Here is a 15,788-nt window from a genome sequence, read left to right as displayed (position 1 = left end):
TTTTTTTTTATGGAAAGGAAATCAAATGCTCTTTTCTGGTTTGATTTAATAGAAATTAACATGGAGGTCAAGGCAGCAGGACAGAGAGAACTGTGCTATGAAAGGCAAACATAAAGTAAGTATACCACATGCATTATAGAAGAACAACACTAATATTTATTATATATGCAAAGTCTGTGATTAATGCATCTTACTCTTTTTTTTTTTTTTTTTTTTTTTTTTTCAGGATGAATGCCATAACTTCATTAAAGTCTTTGTTCCAAGAAATGATGAGATGGTGTTTGTCTGTGGAACAAATGCATTTAACCCTATGTGCAGATACTATCGGGTAAGAACACGGAATACATCAGTAATCTGTTAGTGGTGTTGCTTGCACTAATTGTGCTATAGCCAATACATCCAGTGTGACTGGGGAGTGCTTCAAGGTGAAAGAAAAACAGACAGAAGCCAATGTGCTGAATTAAGTTTTGTGGAAAGACAATGATAAGCTTTTGTGCCAGTGTACAAAATAGAAATGACACTATCACCCATTTTTTTTTTTCTCCTCTAGCTGAATACCTTAGAGTATGATGGGGAGGAAATTAGTGGTTTGGCAAGATGCCCATTTGATGCCAGACAAACCAATGTCGCCCTCTTTGCTGGTAAGAACTTTTGCTTGTAATGAGTCTAAATGATTAATGACACCAAAGGAGCCAGAGAGCTTTTAGAGCAAGAACAGGAAAGCTAAAGGTGTCATGGTGCCCCTGCTCTTAAATTTTTTAAAGGGCCTCCAATGGATTAGAAGCTGACCTGTTAATAAACAGGTTACAGCAATCTGGGGAAGAGTGGCAGTAAAGAAATGGGGAAAAATACAGGCTGGTCAGAATTCCATAGATTATTAAAGGCCTCTTAATACAACATTTTCAACTTCTGTTTTAGACGGAAAACTGTATTCAGCAACAGTAGCAGATTTCCTGGCAAGCGATGCTGTTATTTATCGCAGCATGGGAGATGGATCTGCCCTAAGAACAATAAAGTATGATTCCAAATGGATAAAAGGTAATTTGGGGGAGTATTCTTCCATACACGTGGCAGATGTAATTTCAGTGGCACCAGAAGGTCAGGTAATTCACAGCCAGTGTGCTTTACACATATACTACAATGTCAGCATAGGTGCAGCTTTCAATATAGTTTGATTAGAATAGAAAAGCAGTTTAATACAAATAAAGCAACGTTTTTGTTAAATACATCAATGAATGAATCTGCAGTAACAAGACACCTTAGCTGAAATGCAGTTTCTGTGAGGCCTTTTTACAGTGCATTAGCCAACATTGAAGAATTCAAGTTCACGTAAGCTCCAGTGTGCCCATATGTGAACATCCAGAACTATCTGGAAGACTGGAGCTCATGTGAGCTGGTCCGGACCTGGGGCGGAGCTGCCGAGTGACACAGCATAGTCAGTGTCATATGCCAGTTGAGTAGTTCTTTGAAGTAACCTTTTCCTTGCTCTTTCTTACAGAACCACACTTCCTCCATGCCATAGAATATGGGAACTATGTTTATTTCTTCTTCCGAGAAATTGCTGTAGAGCACAATAATTTGGGCAAGGTACGTACTGTCACAGTGAGCTGTCAGGTAGCCATGAGTTGTAGCAAGAATGAGATCATCCTAAAGCAGCATCAGTAGCAAGCACGGCTTACAGTATGAAGTGGGGACTAGTACAAAGTTTGCAGCTTTCCCATCATGAGAATGTACAGGGGGTAAAAAAAAATAGAAGAACAGTACATTCTTCAACCAAGAACTTGTCAGTTCTCTGTGCCTTGCTGTTAGGCAGGCTGGCTACAGGTACCTTTTAGTGTTGCTGTTGCCTTAACACTTGTGGCAAGTAATGGAAAATCTGAGGGTTTTTTCATGCTCACTAAAGAAACAAAAGAAAACAACACAAAAGAAGAGTTTCAAAGAAGTTTCTCTAATGTCCCTGGTTATTGAATAATTCAGTCATGCCAGTACAGAGTATAATACTTATGCCTCACCATGGAAGGATATTCTATAATAAATTATTAAATCCTTTACGCATGGTTAATTAAAGTCTTTAAATCTCACTAACAATATAATTTTGAAGGGAAAAAAGGGTGGGGATAAGCTGCAGAGTTGCATTTGCTTTGTGATATATTAAGATGCCTGTGCACTACGAGCTAAACACAGTTTGCTTTCATCCTTTCTGTGCAGATAAATGGCAGCTTCCTGATAACAAAACTATCTATCTCTGGTGTTTTGTTAACAGCTCAGAAACAAGCACTGTTTTCCTTGCATGTCTCAAGCCGTTCTCCCTTTTGCCCTTCACAGGCTGTGTATTCCCGTGTGGCACGCATATGCAAAAATGATATGGGGGGGTCCCAAAGAGTCCTGGAGAAGCATTGGACATCCTTTCTGAAAGCTCGGCTCAACTGCTCAGTTCCTGGGGATTCATTCTTCTACTTTGATGTTCTGCAGTCTATCACAGACATAATGGAAATCAATGGAGTCCCCACAGTTGTCGGTGTATTCACCACGCAGCTTAACAGGTGAGAGATGAGCAACCTTACATCAAAGGTAGTTCTCTTGGTTCTCTCTTACACTGAGATTGGTGCCATTGTAGTCTGAGTTCCTGCAACTATTTTTCTAATTTTACAGCATCCCTGGTTCAGCAGTATGTGCTTTCAGCATGGATGACATTGAGAAAGTCTTCAAAGGGAGATTTAAAGAACAAAAGACTCCTGACTCTGTTTGGACAGCTGTACCTGAAGACAAAGTACCAAAGCCAAGGTAAAAGGTTCTTACTCATGATGCCATAATACTGTCCTTGTAAAGAGATACTTTAAATCAGCTGCACTCTTGAGTGTCTTGTCAGGTAGAAGCCAAAGCAGAGCTTTACCCTTCAGCCATAAGGATGCTCACTAGCAGGCTGCCTTCTCTCATTAACTAAAATATCAGGAGGAAAACAACATTGTTCTCCTTTCAGACCTGGCTGCTGTGCAAAACACGGCCTAGCAGAGGCTTACAAAACCTCCATTGATTTCCCGGATGAAACACTCTCCTTCATCAAATCTCATCCTTTGATGGATTCAGCCGTTCCCTCAGTCATTGAGGAGCCCTGGTTTACCAAAACACGTGTCAGGTATGACAGCATTCAAAAACAACGTGTGTGAAAGGGAAAATGAAAAAATGCAATGATAACGATGTGCCTTTTGGTCTTGATAGATACAGATTGACAGCAATTGCTGTAGACCATGCTGCTGGACCCTACCAGAACTACACAGTCATATTTGTTGGCTCCGAAGCAGGAGTAGTACTTAAAATCTTGGCAAAGACCAGGCCTTTTTCCTTGAATGACAGCGTATTACTGGAAGAGATTGAAGCATATAATCATGCAAAGTAAGTATTACCAGAACACCTAAGCTCTTCATCTAGTTCTTGCTACCTAGCTAACAAAAATGATGGTAAAGGAAAAGCAACTCATTAGCACCAACATCACCACTTGTTTATCATTTCACAGTGTTCCTCATGTTGAATAACCTGAAAATATTTGGTCCCTTGCCATTTTGCATGGGTTGAGTGAACAACCTAATTCCACTCCAGTGACGTCAGTGATACAGTCTAATTGTTCTGCAAATAGATACACTTCTTCCTGAATACGAAACGTCAGAACTATCTGCTGCTGTTAAAAAGAAATGATGTGAGCTTATCTTGAGTGTTTCTCAAGAGTGACCAATAATGTATAAACTACATCTAATAATTTTAAACTTGTTTATTCTGGCACAAAGAATGTGGGAATGGAAGTGTTCCAATTAGACTCTACAGGCATTCAATACAGGACTCCTGTTCTGCTCTGTCGAGATATTTATGCCGACTGAAAACAAAGAAAATGGATTTGGATTTTTTTCTTACATAGTTCAGCGAACTTGTCACCTAGCTGTAAATAAGAGCCAGAAGCTGGCATTTGAGAACCCATAGGTTTGTTCAGAAATCATTCAGCAAAGACTAGTAAGTTACATATATAAATATATATATGTAAAAAGTCTCTTTTCACTATCTACCCATACAGTAAATAAATAAAATGTTTGCAGTGTTAGCGCTGCACAGAGTAGTACAGTTACTAAAATAATGGCCTCCCTTTGTTTTTGCTGAACAGGTGTAATGCTGAGAGCGAGGAGGACAGAAGAGTTATTTCCCTTCAGCTGGACAGAGACCACCATGCTCTGTTCGTGGCATTCTCCAGTTGCGTCATTAGAATTCCTCTGAGTCGGTGTGAGCGTCACGGCTCATGTAAAAAGTATGGCCTCATTCCTGAACTCCCCCTTAAAGGAAGGGCACCGACATCTCTTGGGAAGGAAGTAAAAAAATGCATTATTTTTTGGGGTTTTTCTCTTGCAAGGGCATGTATTGCTTCACGGGACCCATACTGTGGCTGGTTAGACCATGAGGCATGTGGAAGAGTGACACCAGGCATGCTGTAAGTACTCCTTTTCAAATTAGCCCAGCATCTCTACATCTGCTTTATAGACCACATGAGCTCACATCCTGTGCCTCTTCCCTTGCACACCATTAATAAATCTCCGTTTTTTAAAGATGGTTTTTCAGTGTACTGCATATGTAAGAGAACAGAACACTGAAGTCTGACCTAATTCTGCAATCTCTAGGTGAAGACTTGCTTTCAGTGGGAGTTTTACATGTGTGTGGGAGGACAAGCAGACCTGTAGGAAGAGCAGTTGGAAGCAGGAAGGCAAGAAATTGCTGCCTGCAAATGTGAGCAGCTCAGAGAGGACAGTAGGCAGTATCCCCTCCCAGGCGTGCTCACGGCTGAGGCAGTCAATTGCAAATATGAAAGCACAGGATTCACAGGGGGAAAGAGTGAGATTTTGCCTCCACGCTGGAGCTTGGGTGATATATATGCATACCAAAAGCATTTTGCACAAATCAAGTCTGTAATATACGGCGCGTTAGCAGCTGTATCTTAAAAAGAGGCCTTTGTAGCAGGCCAGTGCAAACTTTAACTAGTATAATTGGATGGTTGTATCTAAAATCAAGAGTACACCCAATATAAAAGACATGATGAAGGTGGTGAAAAAAGGGATATTTTTTTTTTTTTCCTATTTACTGACATAAACACATATATAGATTTTTAAAGCCTGGTTATAATTAACTTTTACATTTTATAAAATGATTTTTGGGGCCATACACTAGCTTTTGTATATGTTACCATTTGCTGCTTCCAGAAAAAAAAAAAATCACCATTTGTTTCCCTACTAATACTGTTAATTGCAGGTTCTCTTTGTTTGTTTCATACAACCACAGCACTGGAGGATATGTACAAGATGTTGAATACGGCAACACAGCCCAGCTTGGGGAATGCCATGGTAAGGCACAGTCACTGCTGCTTGTTTCTAATGTCTCAACAGTAGTCTGTAGCCACACCTCACTATAGATGTTAAATTTATGATGAGCTTTTCAGTAACATGATGAACACAGCACCTGGTGTTACTGTGAATGTTCACAAAGCTGAGCTTTTTGGTCCTGGGTGGCAGAGTTTTGTCTTTTCCTTCACCACTTTACAACTATTTGGGGTCTACAGCAAAGTATTGAAGAATTTATTTTTTGTAACCAGTAATATTTTAGTTTTTATTTTCCATTACTCAGGTTTGAGATCTTTTGCTTTCTTTTTGTTACTTTTTACTGATTACTTGTTCCTTTAATTCTTTTAGAAATTTTGCCTACTACAGCTACACCAGATTACAAAATATTTGGCGACCCAACATCTGGTTAGTTTTTTTTAATTTTTTTGAATTAATGACCTTTACTTTCCTTCAGTTCAGCATTTTCAGCCCTTTTTTCCTTCCTTTTGCACAGTTGGCAATCCTCCATTTTTGTGCTTTTACTCATGTTCCCACTGATGGTAAAGATAGTCAGACTCTTCTCGCTCAGCACTTCACCCTGTGTAGCCGCATGTTAACAGCTCATTATTTATTGAGACATCTTTTATTAAAGAGCCTGATTAACATAGATGACATCTTCACCGCACGAAAGTCCACTAAGCTTTACTCTTTATCCCCAGCCATGCATTTGTGAATGCCCCTATTGGTCATCTCTAGTAGATGAATGGCAGAATTTCATCATCTTCCTCCTTACCTCTCCTTTCCTCTTTTCCTTCTTTCCCAGCAAGCTTTTTGCACAAATACACATTTTCTAAAATGTGTATTTCTATATTTTTGAAATGTTTTAAGTATTTTATGCTAATGGAAAAAATTTAACATCACAAACTATGTAGCTGAATGACGACTGACTTGTGTAGACAAAGGTGGCTTAGAAAAAAACTTCATGCCATGTTGTCAGATGGACTTTCACATCCTTTTCTCCTGCAGTGATTTTTCTAGTACTGTTTTCACCATCAGCCCCTGGTGTTCAGGGAGGCAGGACCCAGTGCTCCTCTGTTGAACTCAAAAGCAGAACCTGTGCTGACTTCAACAGGAGCAAGACTGAGCCCTTATTTTCCAGCCTTTGCTCCTGGAACGAGATTCTCTGCTTTCAAGCCAAGGGCACATTTCTGACTGACAAATATGAAAATAATCCATTTGTATGTTAAAATTGTAAGAGTGTAACAAGAACATTGTTTTGTGTTTTGGTTTCTGATATTTGCATTTCCTGGAACTTGACAAGAAGTAATGTTTGAGACAAATATTTTCCAGATATATTTACACATAATGTAAGTTAAAGATTCACTTATAAAAGCCAAAAAAAAAAAAACTTGTTACAAGGAAACATTGCTTTGGCTGTGTGGATGTTTATCATCTGAATTTTTAAAGTGATATTTTGGGGCACAGATACAACAGAAACCTTATTTTCAACTCGTGAATTGAGTGTGCTTTTGAAATACATTTCTCAGTCAGATCTTGAGCCATAGCTATTCATGCCTAAACCTACCGGTACAGTGAACACAAAATATTTGAGTGTGCAAAGTAGGCTTTGGATTGTAAACCCAATCTGACGTTTTTCCTCCTCATGTGCATTTTCACGTAGGCTACGGTGGTTCTGTTCAGCAAATGTACTACAGAGGAGCCAGAATCTATGCAACATTATTCCTTAGGAACCATTACAAAATAAGGGTTAAAAACATTCATTTCATCCCCACCTGTATAAATGGCTTGTTCAGCAGTTCCTGGTATACTGTAATAGCACTAATGGAGTTGATCTGGTTTCTCAGGTGTAACCTGTCATTCATGAGTGTGTATCTTTCCAAGTAACTTTTTTTTTTTTTGAAAATGTTTAAAAGGCAGCTGAGTATGTTGTCTCCAGTGAAGAATACAGCAATTAAGTAGAATAAGTTGTGCTTTTCACCTCCACCAGTTGCTTATTTTAACTTTTGCACTGCTTTCATGTTTGACTTCTCTGGCTTTTTGGCTAGCAGCTGTTGATGTTTTAATGTATTTTTTCATACTTAAAGTTTTGAACGCATTGATTTTAATCAGCCCTCTGTACTTCTGCAGAGTGTAGGGAGTCACATTGTGCTTTGACATGTAACTCCCATTAAAGACTGTCTCCGGCTATAGCTTAGATGTGCCATGAAACAGTGAGGAAAGCCTGACTGTAATACACATTAATAAAAATCTGTTTGCCACCACAGACATGGAGTTCTCCTCCGCTTCCATTACCACAATGGCAAGTATCCCAGTTATATCACCTAAAGTGATTGGTTCCTGGAAACCTAAAGTGACTGGCTCTCGGAAATTTGTAGTTCAAGATGACCCAAATACTTCTGATTATTCTGATCCATTATCAGGTGTCCCAAAGGGTAAGGCCTTACCAGGGAATACATTGCAGCTGAATGGAAACCTGATAGTCTCAGCATTGTCTAAGGCTTAAATGTAACAGCCATGATTGGGCTATATTTTACACCCATTTCCTGTGAATATGCAGACAGTGCAATCATGTTTTTCATACTTACTTATCCAGTACACAAAGTGCTGCTTAGAGCTTATAATGGGAAACACAGATAATAAGCTCAGCCTTTTATTCCTGGGGTGCTCCAAAGCTCCCATTAAAATCAGTGGGAGTTCTGGATGCATCAAAAAAAAAAAAAAAAAAACAAACCCTACATTCAAGACTTACCTGCACCTCTGGTGGTTGTTTTCAAACCAGTCTGATTTGGATAAGACTACTACTCCTCATGAATGATTGCTCACAAGAGCTTAATAGGGTTCTTTTGTTTCGTTGGTCTGTGGGTGGGGTTTGGGAAGAGGGACGTTGGGGAGCAGAAAACAAAGCACAGGGCCATGACAGATCCATGCGTTAAGTGGGGCATATCCCAAACTCTGCCTGCCTGCAGCATGTTTCTGAAGAATGTGGGTCAGATCTGAGTAAGGATGGGCTGAATTTTTATTCTCTGGATATGAGCATTCAGTTTACAGATGACTTCAGTACACAGATACACACATGTCTTAAGCTGAACACAAAAAGAAACATACTCTGCATGTAATTCATCTTTCTGTAGCCATTCTTTCACCTAAGTGAACCTCCATCAACAAAGACTTTAATTCAGCAGGACTACTGCAGTCAACCAAAGAATCAAGCAGCTTCTGAACCCATAAGCAAAACTTAACACAAGTCTTCATCAGTACACAGAACAGCCAGGGGACAGACATGTTTGCACAATTCTGTATTTACTGAAAATCTCACCAGCCAAAAAACCATTTGTGTTTTATTACCATTCACCAAAACATATCAGGTTTCCTATCAGCCGTTATGGCAGTGCATTTGTCATTTTTATTTGTTGCAGTTATTTTCTGTTTTGCTTTAAGTTCTTCTTATCATTTGCTCTTGGTTTTGAATCACATTTTGTGTCATAGCTATTTGTGAACTTCACTCATGTTTTCTTTCTTCTTCTGCACAGTGCCATTAAAACCTGTAACTCTGAACATTAATGATGTTCAAAGGCCTTGCCTCTAACAAAAGTTGAATCTATTCTTTCCCTCTTGCTCTTTTCTTTTAACATCCCGTGGGACAGTTAACAGAATTATTCTCATTAAAAACTAACATTGTCTTAGCTGTAAGATGTCTGTGGTTGCTTTAAAAAAAAATCTCAAAAAAAAAGGGAGCTCGTTAATACACAAATAAAAAAACTAATCCAATATCCAACTTCTTGGTCTAAGCAAAGTTTTCTAAATTTTAACATTCTCTAATAACGTAACCTTGCAAGTTGGGTTGGTTTGGGTTTTTTTTTTTTTTTGTTATGCAAGTATTTATGTTCAGTATTGTCAAAAGAAAATAAATAGAATGACATAATCTTGAACTTCACAAATTGTACAGTTACATAATGGAAGGTGTGCCACTCCAAGGCTAGCAACCTATGGGTGTATTAGTTTACAACTTCTGCACTGTGATATGTTAACGTGGCTATACCAATGCAGTATGTACTTTATACAGTTTTATACAACATTTGCATAATCCTGTCTCTTTTTTGATACTGATTTATGAGTTGAGCAGAAAATTGAGGAAGAAACCCATCCACGAGTTGTTAATTGCTGTCTGGCCCAGTAGCACCTTCTAACCTCAATTTTCCAGCAAAAATCATTAATGTTAATAACATACAGGCCCCTATTTTTGAGTCTTAAAGGCAATTTGGGGACAGGCTAAACCAAACGTAGTATGAGAAGAGAAGCTTCGATAAGCAATCCTCACTGTCAGAGAAAATGAACAGTCTTAATTTAGACTGATAAATGCTTACACAGTCATTTTTATTTATAAAATTATTTGTATTCACTAGTGCTGTGGCTTGCAGGATCCAACTGAGTTACACTAACGCTACACCCAGAGCACTTAGAGACACTTAATAGACACTTCCCTGAGGGAGACTACCTTCTTCTGAAATGTACCCCTATGAAGTCCACGTAGATTGATGATATACTGCATGTCTTTTGCAGGTGTAAGGTGGGAAGTACAATCAGGAGAGTCCAACCAAATGGTACATATGAATGTCCTAATCACTTGTGTCTTTGCTGCTTTTGTCCTGGGAGCCTTTATTGCGGGAGTGGCCGTTTACTGTTACCGGGATCTATTTGTACGGAAATCCAGAAAAATACACAAAGATGCAGAATCAGCTCAGTCCTGTACTGACTCCAGTGGCAGCTTTGCTAAACTGAATGGGCTGTTTGATAGTCCCGTCAAGGAATATCAACAAAACATTGATTCACCCAAACTTTACACAAACCTGTTGACAAGTAGAAAGGAGTTGCCACCGACTGGTGATACGAAATCCATGATGATGGACCACAGGGGCCAGCCTCCAGAATTAGCTGCGCTTCCAACTCCTGAATCTACACCAGTTCTTCAACAAAAGACTCTGCAGGCTATGAAAAGTCAGTCGGACAAAGCGCATAGTAACCTCAATGCTTCACGAAAGGAAACCCCACTAAAAAGCCCTCAGTTTTTTCCTTCCAGTCCTCCACCCCACTCTCCTCTAAGTCACGGGCATATTCCCAGTGCTATTGTTCTTCCCAATGCTACCCATGATTACAATACATCTTTCTCAAATTCTAATGCGCACAAGGCAGACAAAAAGATGCAACATATTGATCATCCACTCACAAAACCATCCAGCAAAAGAGACCACAGGAGATCTGTTGATTCCAGGAACACCTTGAATGATTTTCTGAAACACTTAAATGAAACTACTGGTAATCCCAAAGCAATTATGGGAGACATTCAAGTGGCCCACCAGACTTTAATGCTGGATCCAATGGGAAATATGTCTGAGATCCCACCTAAGGTTCCCAACAGGGAGGCATCTTTGTACTCTCCTCCATCAACTCTTCCGAGAAACAGCCCCACAAAACGAGTGGACGTTCCCACCACCCCTGCAGTACCAATGACCTCTTTGGAAAGGCAGAGAGGTTATCCCAAAAATTCTTCACAAAGGCATTCAATATCTGCCCTTCCCAAAAACTTAAACTCACCAAATGGTGTTTTGTTATCCAGACAGCCTAGTATTAATCGTGGGGGGTACATGCCTCCCACAGCAGGCACAAAGATGGACTACATCCAAGGGACACCTGTCAGCGTTCACCTCCAGCCTTCCTTGTCCAGGCAAAGCAGTTACACAAGCAATGGCACCCTTCCTCGTACAGGAATAAAGAGGACACCCTCCTTAAAACCCGACGTGCCACCAAAACCCTCATTCGTTCCTCAGACAACTTCAGTCAGACCACTGAACAAATACAGTTACTAGGACACGTCTGTGCTAAAAATGAGTGTGGCATTGACCTGTACAGGTTGTGAGATGATGTGGTAGACACATAAGACAGAGACTTGCTTGTTATTGAAGAGAACAAAGTGGCCAAAGAAACTGTCTTTACTTCAGCAACATCTGTGTCTTGCCACGTGTAGCTATAGCAAGACTTCGTGTACTTGCTAAGAGCGAACACAAAAAACAAAGGAAAGTGCTGGTCATTACATTTCTTTTGTTTGGAGCTAAGGAGACATGTAGCACAATGGGGTGGGGGCTACTTTACTGTTCTAAATAGCTGAAAAAAAGTTATTGGGAAAAAAATCAGTAAGCAAATACTTGAAAAATGGGTTCCATTTTAGACTGCCATTAAGCGTGGTCCTTCCCATTAAATGTGAACATTTTAATATGTATGCATTCACCTTGCCTCTTGCACAAATGTCAGAAAATGGTAATGTCTCAATGAATAGCTGGGTTAATAATCAATTTGCTGGAATTCAGTCTCTGGCCCAACTGTAGCATTATTATTTTTTCTCTCCATGTGTGTGGCATTTTGTTTGTGCCACAGATGAAGCTGTGCGTGTGTGTGGATGTGCGTGTGTGTACTGTACACACTAGGATGTACTTAGATTCCCATTGCATCTTTTATGCTATGGAATTGTTTACATTGAGCATGACTGAACAAACAGATGACTCTGCCTTCTGCAGCCCATTGGGTTCAGGTTGAAGACAGCTAAGGATGAACTGCGCATCTCTGCCAGCCTTCTGAACAGTAATGCCTTGACAAAATAGTCACCCAGTGAAAGAGTGCAGATACGTTTAATTCTTCATAACTGTTATGCTGCTATTGATTCAGAGCTGTGCATTTCAAAGCTAGTGTTTTGGGCTGGAACGGGGGAGTTTTACTGTGTTTCCACAGTGCCTCCATCCAGTACCTGGCCACTGTGAACTCAAGCCCCTGTACGTCTCATTGAGGGCAGCTAATAATCAATTCACTTGGCAAAGGCCTGTGTAACTAGAGAAGGTTACTTTTTTGTTGCATTTATTAATGCCCTAATGCTGATAGACTCTTGTCAATAAAAAAGAAGAAACATTAATTGGCCTGGCAGAAGCAGTCTGTGAAAACTCAACAGTAGTGCAATCAATTTGTTTTTGTTGTGTAATGTAAGGTTTTTTTCCAAAGTCATGCAGGTAATGACAATATTCTGTAAATATTATGTGTGAGTTTACCTGAATCTGTGCATTTTGTGCCTTATTCATGCAAATGATAAAAGTACTAAAAAAAAAAAAAAAAAAAAAAAAAAAAAATCTGTCAAGTGTTCTCACTATAGCACATATCTCCTGAGTGCCAGTTGTAAAACCTCTCAACAGCACCTCCAAAAAAAAAAAATAGATAAAAAGCAAGAATAATTAATGGTAACTAAAGGCAGCCTACAATCCAAGAAGACAGCAGCATTAAATCACCTTACCATGATAAACATTCCACTCCAGCTCTCTGAAGGATCAAACAGTTATAATGTGAAATCAAATGAGGTTTCTAGGGTAATGGAACACCTGCTAAAGTTGTGTAAGCTATTTAGTAGGTTTTACAGTATCCACTTGCAGCTGATGTTCAACACAGATGGCTATTTTAGCTTGCAAACTACACACTACCACATTGTTTATTGAACATAACTATAGAAATAACCATGGCAGAGGAATATTCATGAATTAGTGGGACAGATTACTGCAGTGGGTTTCAGAGACGGTGGAGATTTATATTATGTGTCCAAAGGCGAGAAAAGGTTAGTCACTGAAAACTCGATCTCTGTTACAGAACAAAGAATAAAGGATAGAAGTAGTCATTTTTTCTTGGAAGGCTGTAAGGGACATTTATTTCCTGAGACCTCTGGATCCAAAAATCAATGATCTCTCTTCCTAAACACTTCTGTCTTGCAACTAAAATACTACAGATTAATAACTATTAAAAATGTACTCAGTTGTCAAAAGACACAAACTGATCCAAATTCACTTTACAAGTATTAATACAGACTTGTGTGAAACCGAAAGATAAATGTATGTGAACCCTGATAACCTCCTGTAACATTGTGCTGCCTTGTAGATGGTAATGTGAGTTCTCTCCGTATTTATGTTGAAATTTCTAACATTCAACCTAGTCCTTATTCTGTTAATTTAATAATAAAAGATGCTTTATCCATTTGTGCAAAGGTAAACGCAGATTGTATCTTTTTTAATGGTACGGCATAAAAAGAGTAACCCTTAAATGAAGCTGCTCTATACTATAGAGTACTTTAACATGTATAGATATCTTGTAAACTTGTATTGTGGATGTGTAAATAATACGTTCTTTGGGTTTTTAACACCGCATGTAAAGTTAAAAATAAAATATTCCAATGTACCGAGTGTCTAATTTTATTATTAGTGAAGCTAGTTTTAGGTGAATTGTTGTTGGGATTACGATAGAGGAAAAACTGCTCACCTTTAATAGCTCTGCAAAGAAGGCACAGAGACGTCCTCTCATCAGCCTTACAGGGGACTTGCAGAGGTCGATGGCAACGCACACAGGTGTCCTTCCATTTTCACTGCAGCCACATGTTGACATGCATGTTCTCGATGGAGAGTGTCTGTAGGTGACTGACAGCCTCCTGAGTTTAATACAAAACATCAAAGTAACTGTCATGCAGCAGTATAGTACAGTCAGGGTTGCCCATATGACACACCAACAAGACACACTGATTTTGAAAATACATAATATATGCCTAAGTGAAGCCTTTACTGGAGCTTGGTCCAGGGTTCACCTGGGCTCTGGTTCCTGCAAACTTTTCTTGTTAAGGTTAGAAAAATACCAATTTTGTGCAAATACAGTACAGTTTTGAAAGAAGATACTGTCCCTTCTAAAATGCAGGCTACAAAAAGATAAAGATAATTCCTAGCAAAATTAATTGCAGACCCTACATAGCAGGACATTCCTAAATACTTACTAATGCCTAATAATTGAAATTCACATTTCAGGCAGACAGTAAAGCCCAACAGAAATATACATGCCGTATATTTATTATGTGCCAACATCACACGTAATCTTGAAATAATAAGGGTAATTTAGTATCAAGAAAACAAATATAACGTATTCTCTTAATTAAAAGCTGATTTTAGATAATGGATAAAATTATTTGTTATGAGATTATGCTGTCAAGATATTAACCATTTGAAATTACTGTGCATGTTGTAACAACACAATGGCATCTAGTTGTATTTTACTAAAAAAAAAAAAAATCTTTTAAAAGAAAAAGAAATATGGTGCTAAAAAAAAATCCCAAACCTATAATGGCACAGTATGCATTCTTTCTAGTGCAGAGGCAAATTTAGATTTAATTTCATTGTTCTTTTTTTCATTGGATGTCTTTATATATGAAATGAAGAGTCAAACATATATAGGTGTCATACACTGCAAGCCTGTGCTGCTTTTCCACTTTAAAAATTGACTATGGCTTTGACATCAAAGTGCCAACCAGTACAGCTAAAGGTGTTCCCTCTGTGACAGGACAGCATGTTTTGAATTACACCTACTTGAATAACTTTCAGACAGGCATTAAGGAATATAATGAGAAATTACAAAGAGTAATTTTAGTGACATATAAATTCATCTACAACACAATTTTGTTCAGAAAAAGAAATCTGTATTTATCTAAAAGGTGTCCAAAAATGACCATTTTCCACAGTTTCTTGTTTTGGTCTATATCGAACCAGCCTACGCTTACCAGTGATGTGGTGGGTGGGTGGGTTTAGCCAGACAATCATAGAATGGTTGGGGTTGGAAAGGACCTTAAAGATCATCCAGCTCCAATCCCTCTACCACTAGAGATCAGGATGCTCCAAGCCCTGTCCAACCCTTGAAGCCTTCCAGGGAGGGGGCAGCCACAGCTTCCTTGGGCAACCTGTGCCAGTGCCTCACCACCCTCACAGGAAAGAATTTCTCACTTACACCTAATCTAAATCCACCCTCTTTCAGTTTAAAACTGTTACCCCTCATCCTGTCGCTGCCCTCCCTGACAAAGAGTCCCTCCCCAGCTTTCCTGTCGCCACCTTTAAGCACTGGGAGGCTGCTATGAGATCTCCCCAGAGCCTTTTCTTCTCCAGGCTGAACACCCCCAACTCTCTCAGCCTGGCCTCACAAGGGAGGTGCTCCAGACCCCTGATCATCTTCGTGGCCTCCTCTGGACCCGCTTGAGCAGGCCCATGTCCTTGTGATGTTGGGGCCCCCAGAGCTGGACAGAGCACTGCAGGTGGGGTCTCACGAGAGCAGAGCAGAGGGGGAGAATCCCCTCCCTCGACCTGCTGGCCACACTGCTCTTGATGCAGCCCAGGACACGGTTGGCTTTCTGGGCTGTGAGCGCACATTGCTGGCTCACAGGCAGTTTTCCATCCACTGATACCCCCCAAGTCCTTCTCCACAGGGCAGCTCTCCATCCACTCATCGCCCAGCCTGGATTTGTGCTTGGGATTGCCCTGACCCATGGGCAGGACCTTGCACTTGGCCTTGTTGAACTTCATGAGG

At 39.7% G+C, this 15,788-nt stretch overlaps 1 protein-coding gene across 15 annotated transcripts in view; it reads left to right on the top strand.

Annotated features, from left to right (window-relative positions):
- The window catches only part of SEMA6D (semaphorin 6D), a 406,629-nt gene extending 392,998 nt beyond the window's left edge, over positions 1-13,631 (top strand). For 7 of the 15 annotated variants that reach the window (XM_032983028.2, XM_032983031.2, XM_032983029.2 and 4 more), the window contains 15 exons: positions 53-115; positions 227-328; positions 551-641; positions 919-1,038; positions 1,499-1,587; positions 2,326-2,543; positions 2,653-2,784; positions 2,981-3,136; positions 3,220-3,393; positions 4,151-4,291; positions 4,394-4,471; positions 5,284-5,375; positions 5,721-5,777; positions 7,637-7,804; positions 9,933-13,631. In XM_032983028.2, the coding sequence (XP_032838919.1) occupies positions 53-115; positions 227-328; positions 551-641; positions 919-1,038; positions 1,499-1,587; positions 2,326-2,543; positions 2,653-2,784; positions 2,981-3,136; positions 3,220-3,393; positions 4,151-4,291; positions 4,394-4,471; positions 5,284-5,375; positions 5,721-5,777; positions 7,637-7,804; positions 9,933-11,236 (2,985 nt within the window). In that variant the 3' untranslated portion in view covers positions 11,237-13,631. The remainder of the gene's footprint in view (positions 1-52; positions 116-226; positions 329-550; positions 642-918; positions 1,039-1,498; positions 1,588-2,325; positions 2,544-2,652; positions 2,785-2,980; positions 3,137-3,219; positions 3,394-4,150; positions 4,292-4,393; positions 4,472-5,283; positions 5,376-5,720; positions 5,778-7,636; positions 7,805-9,932) is intronic. The other 8 variants (XM_009967194.3, XM_032983035.2, XM_009967195.3 and 5 more) reach the window with 8 other exon arrangements.
- The last annotated feature ends 2,157 nt before the right edge of the window (positions 13,632-15,788 follow it).

Source organism: Tyto alba, unplaced genomic scaffold, assembly GCF_018691265.1.
Source record: "Tyto alba isolate M040663 unplaced genomic scaffold, T.alba_DEE_v4.0 Super-Scaffold_41, whole genome shotgun sequence".
Classification (NCBI taxonomy): Eukaryota; Metazoa; Chordata; class Aves; order Strigiformes; family Tytonidae; genus Tyto; species Tyto alba.
This window is presented reverse-complemented; position numbering and strand designations above follow the sequence as displayed.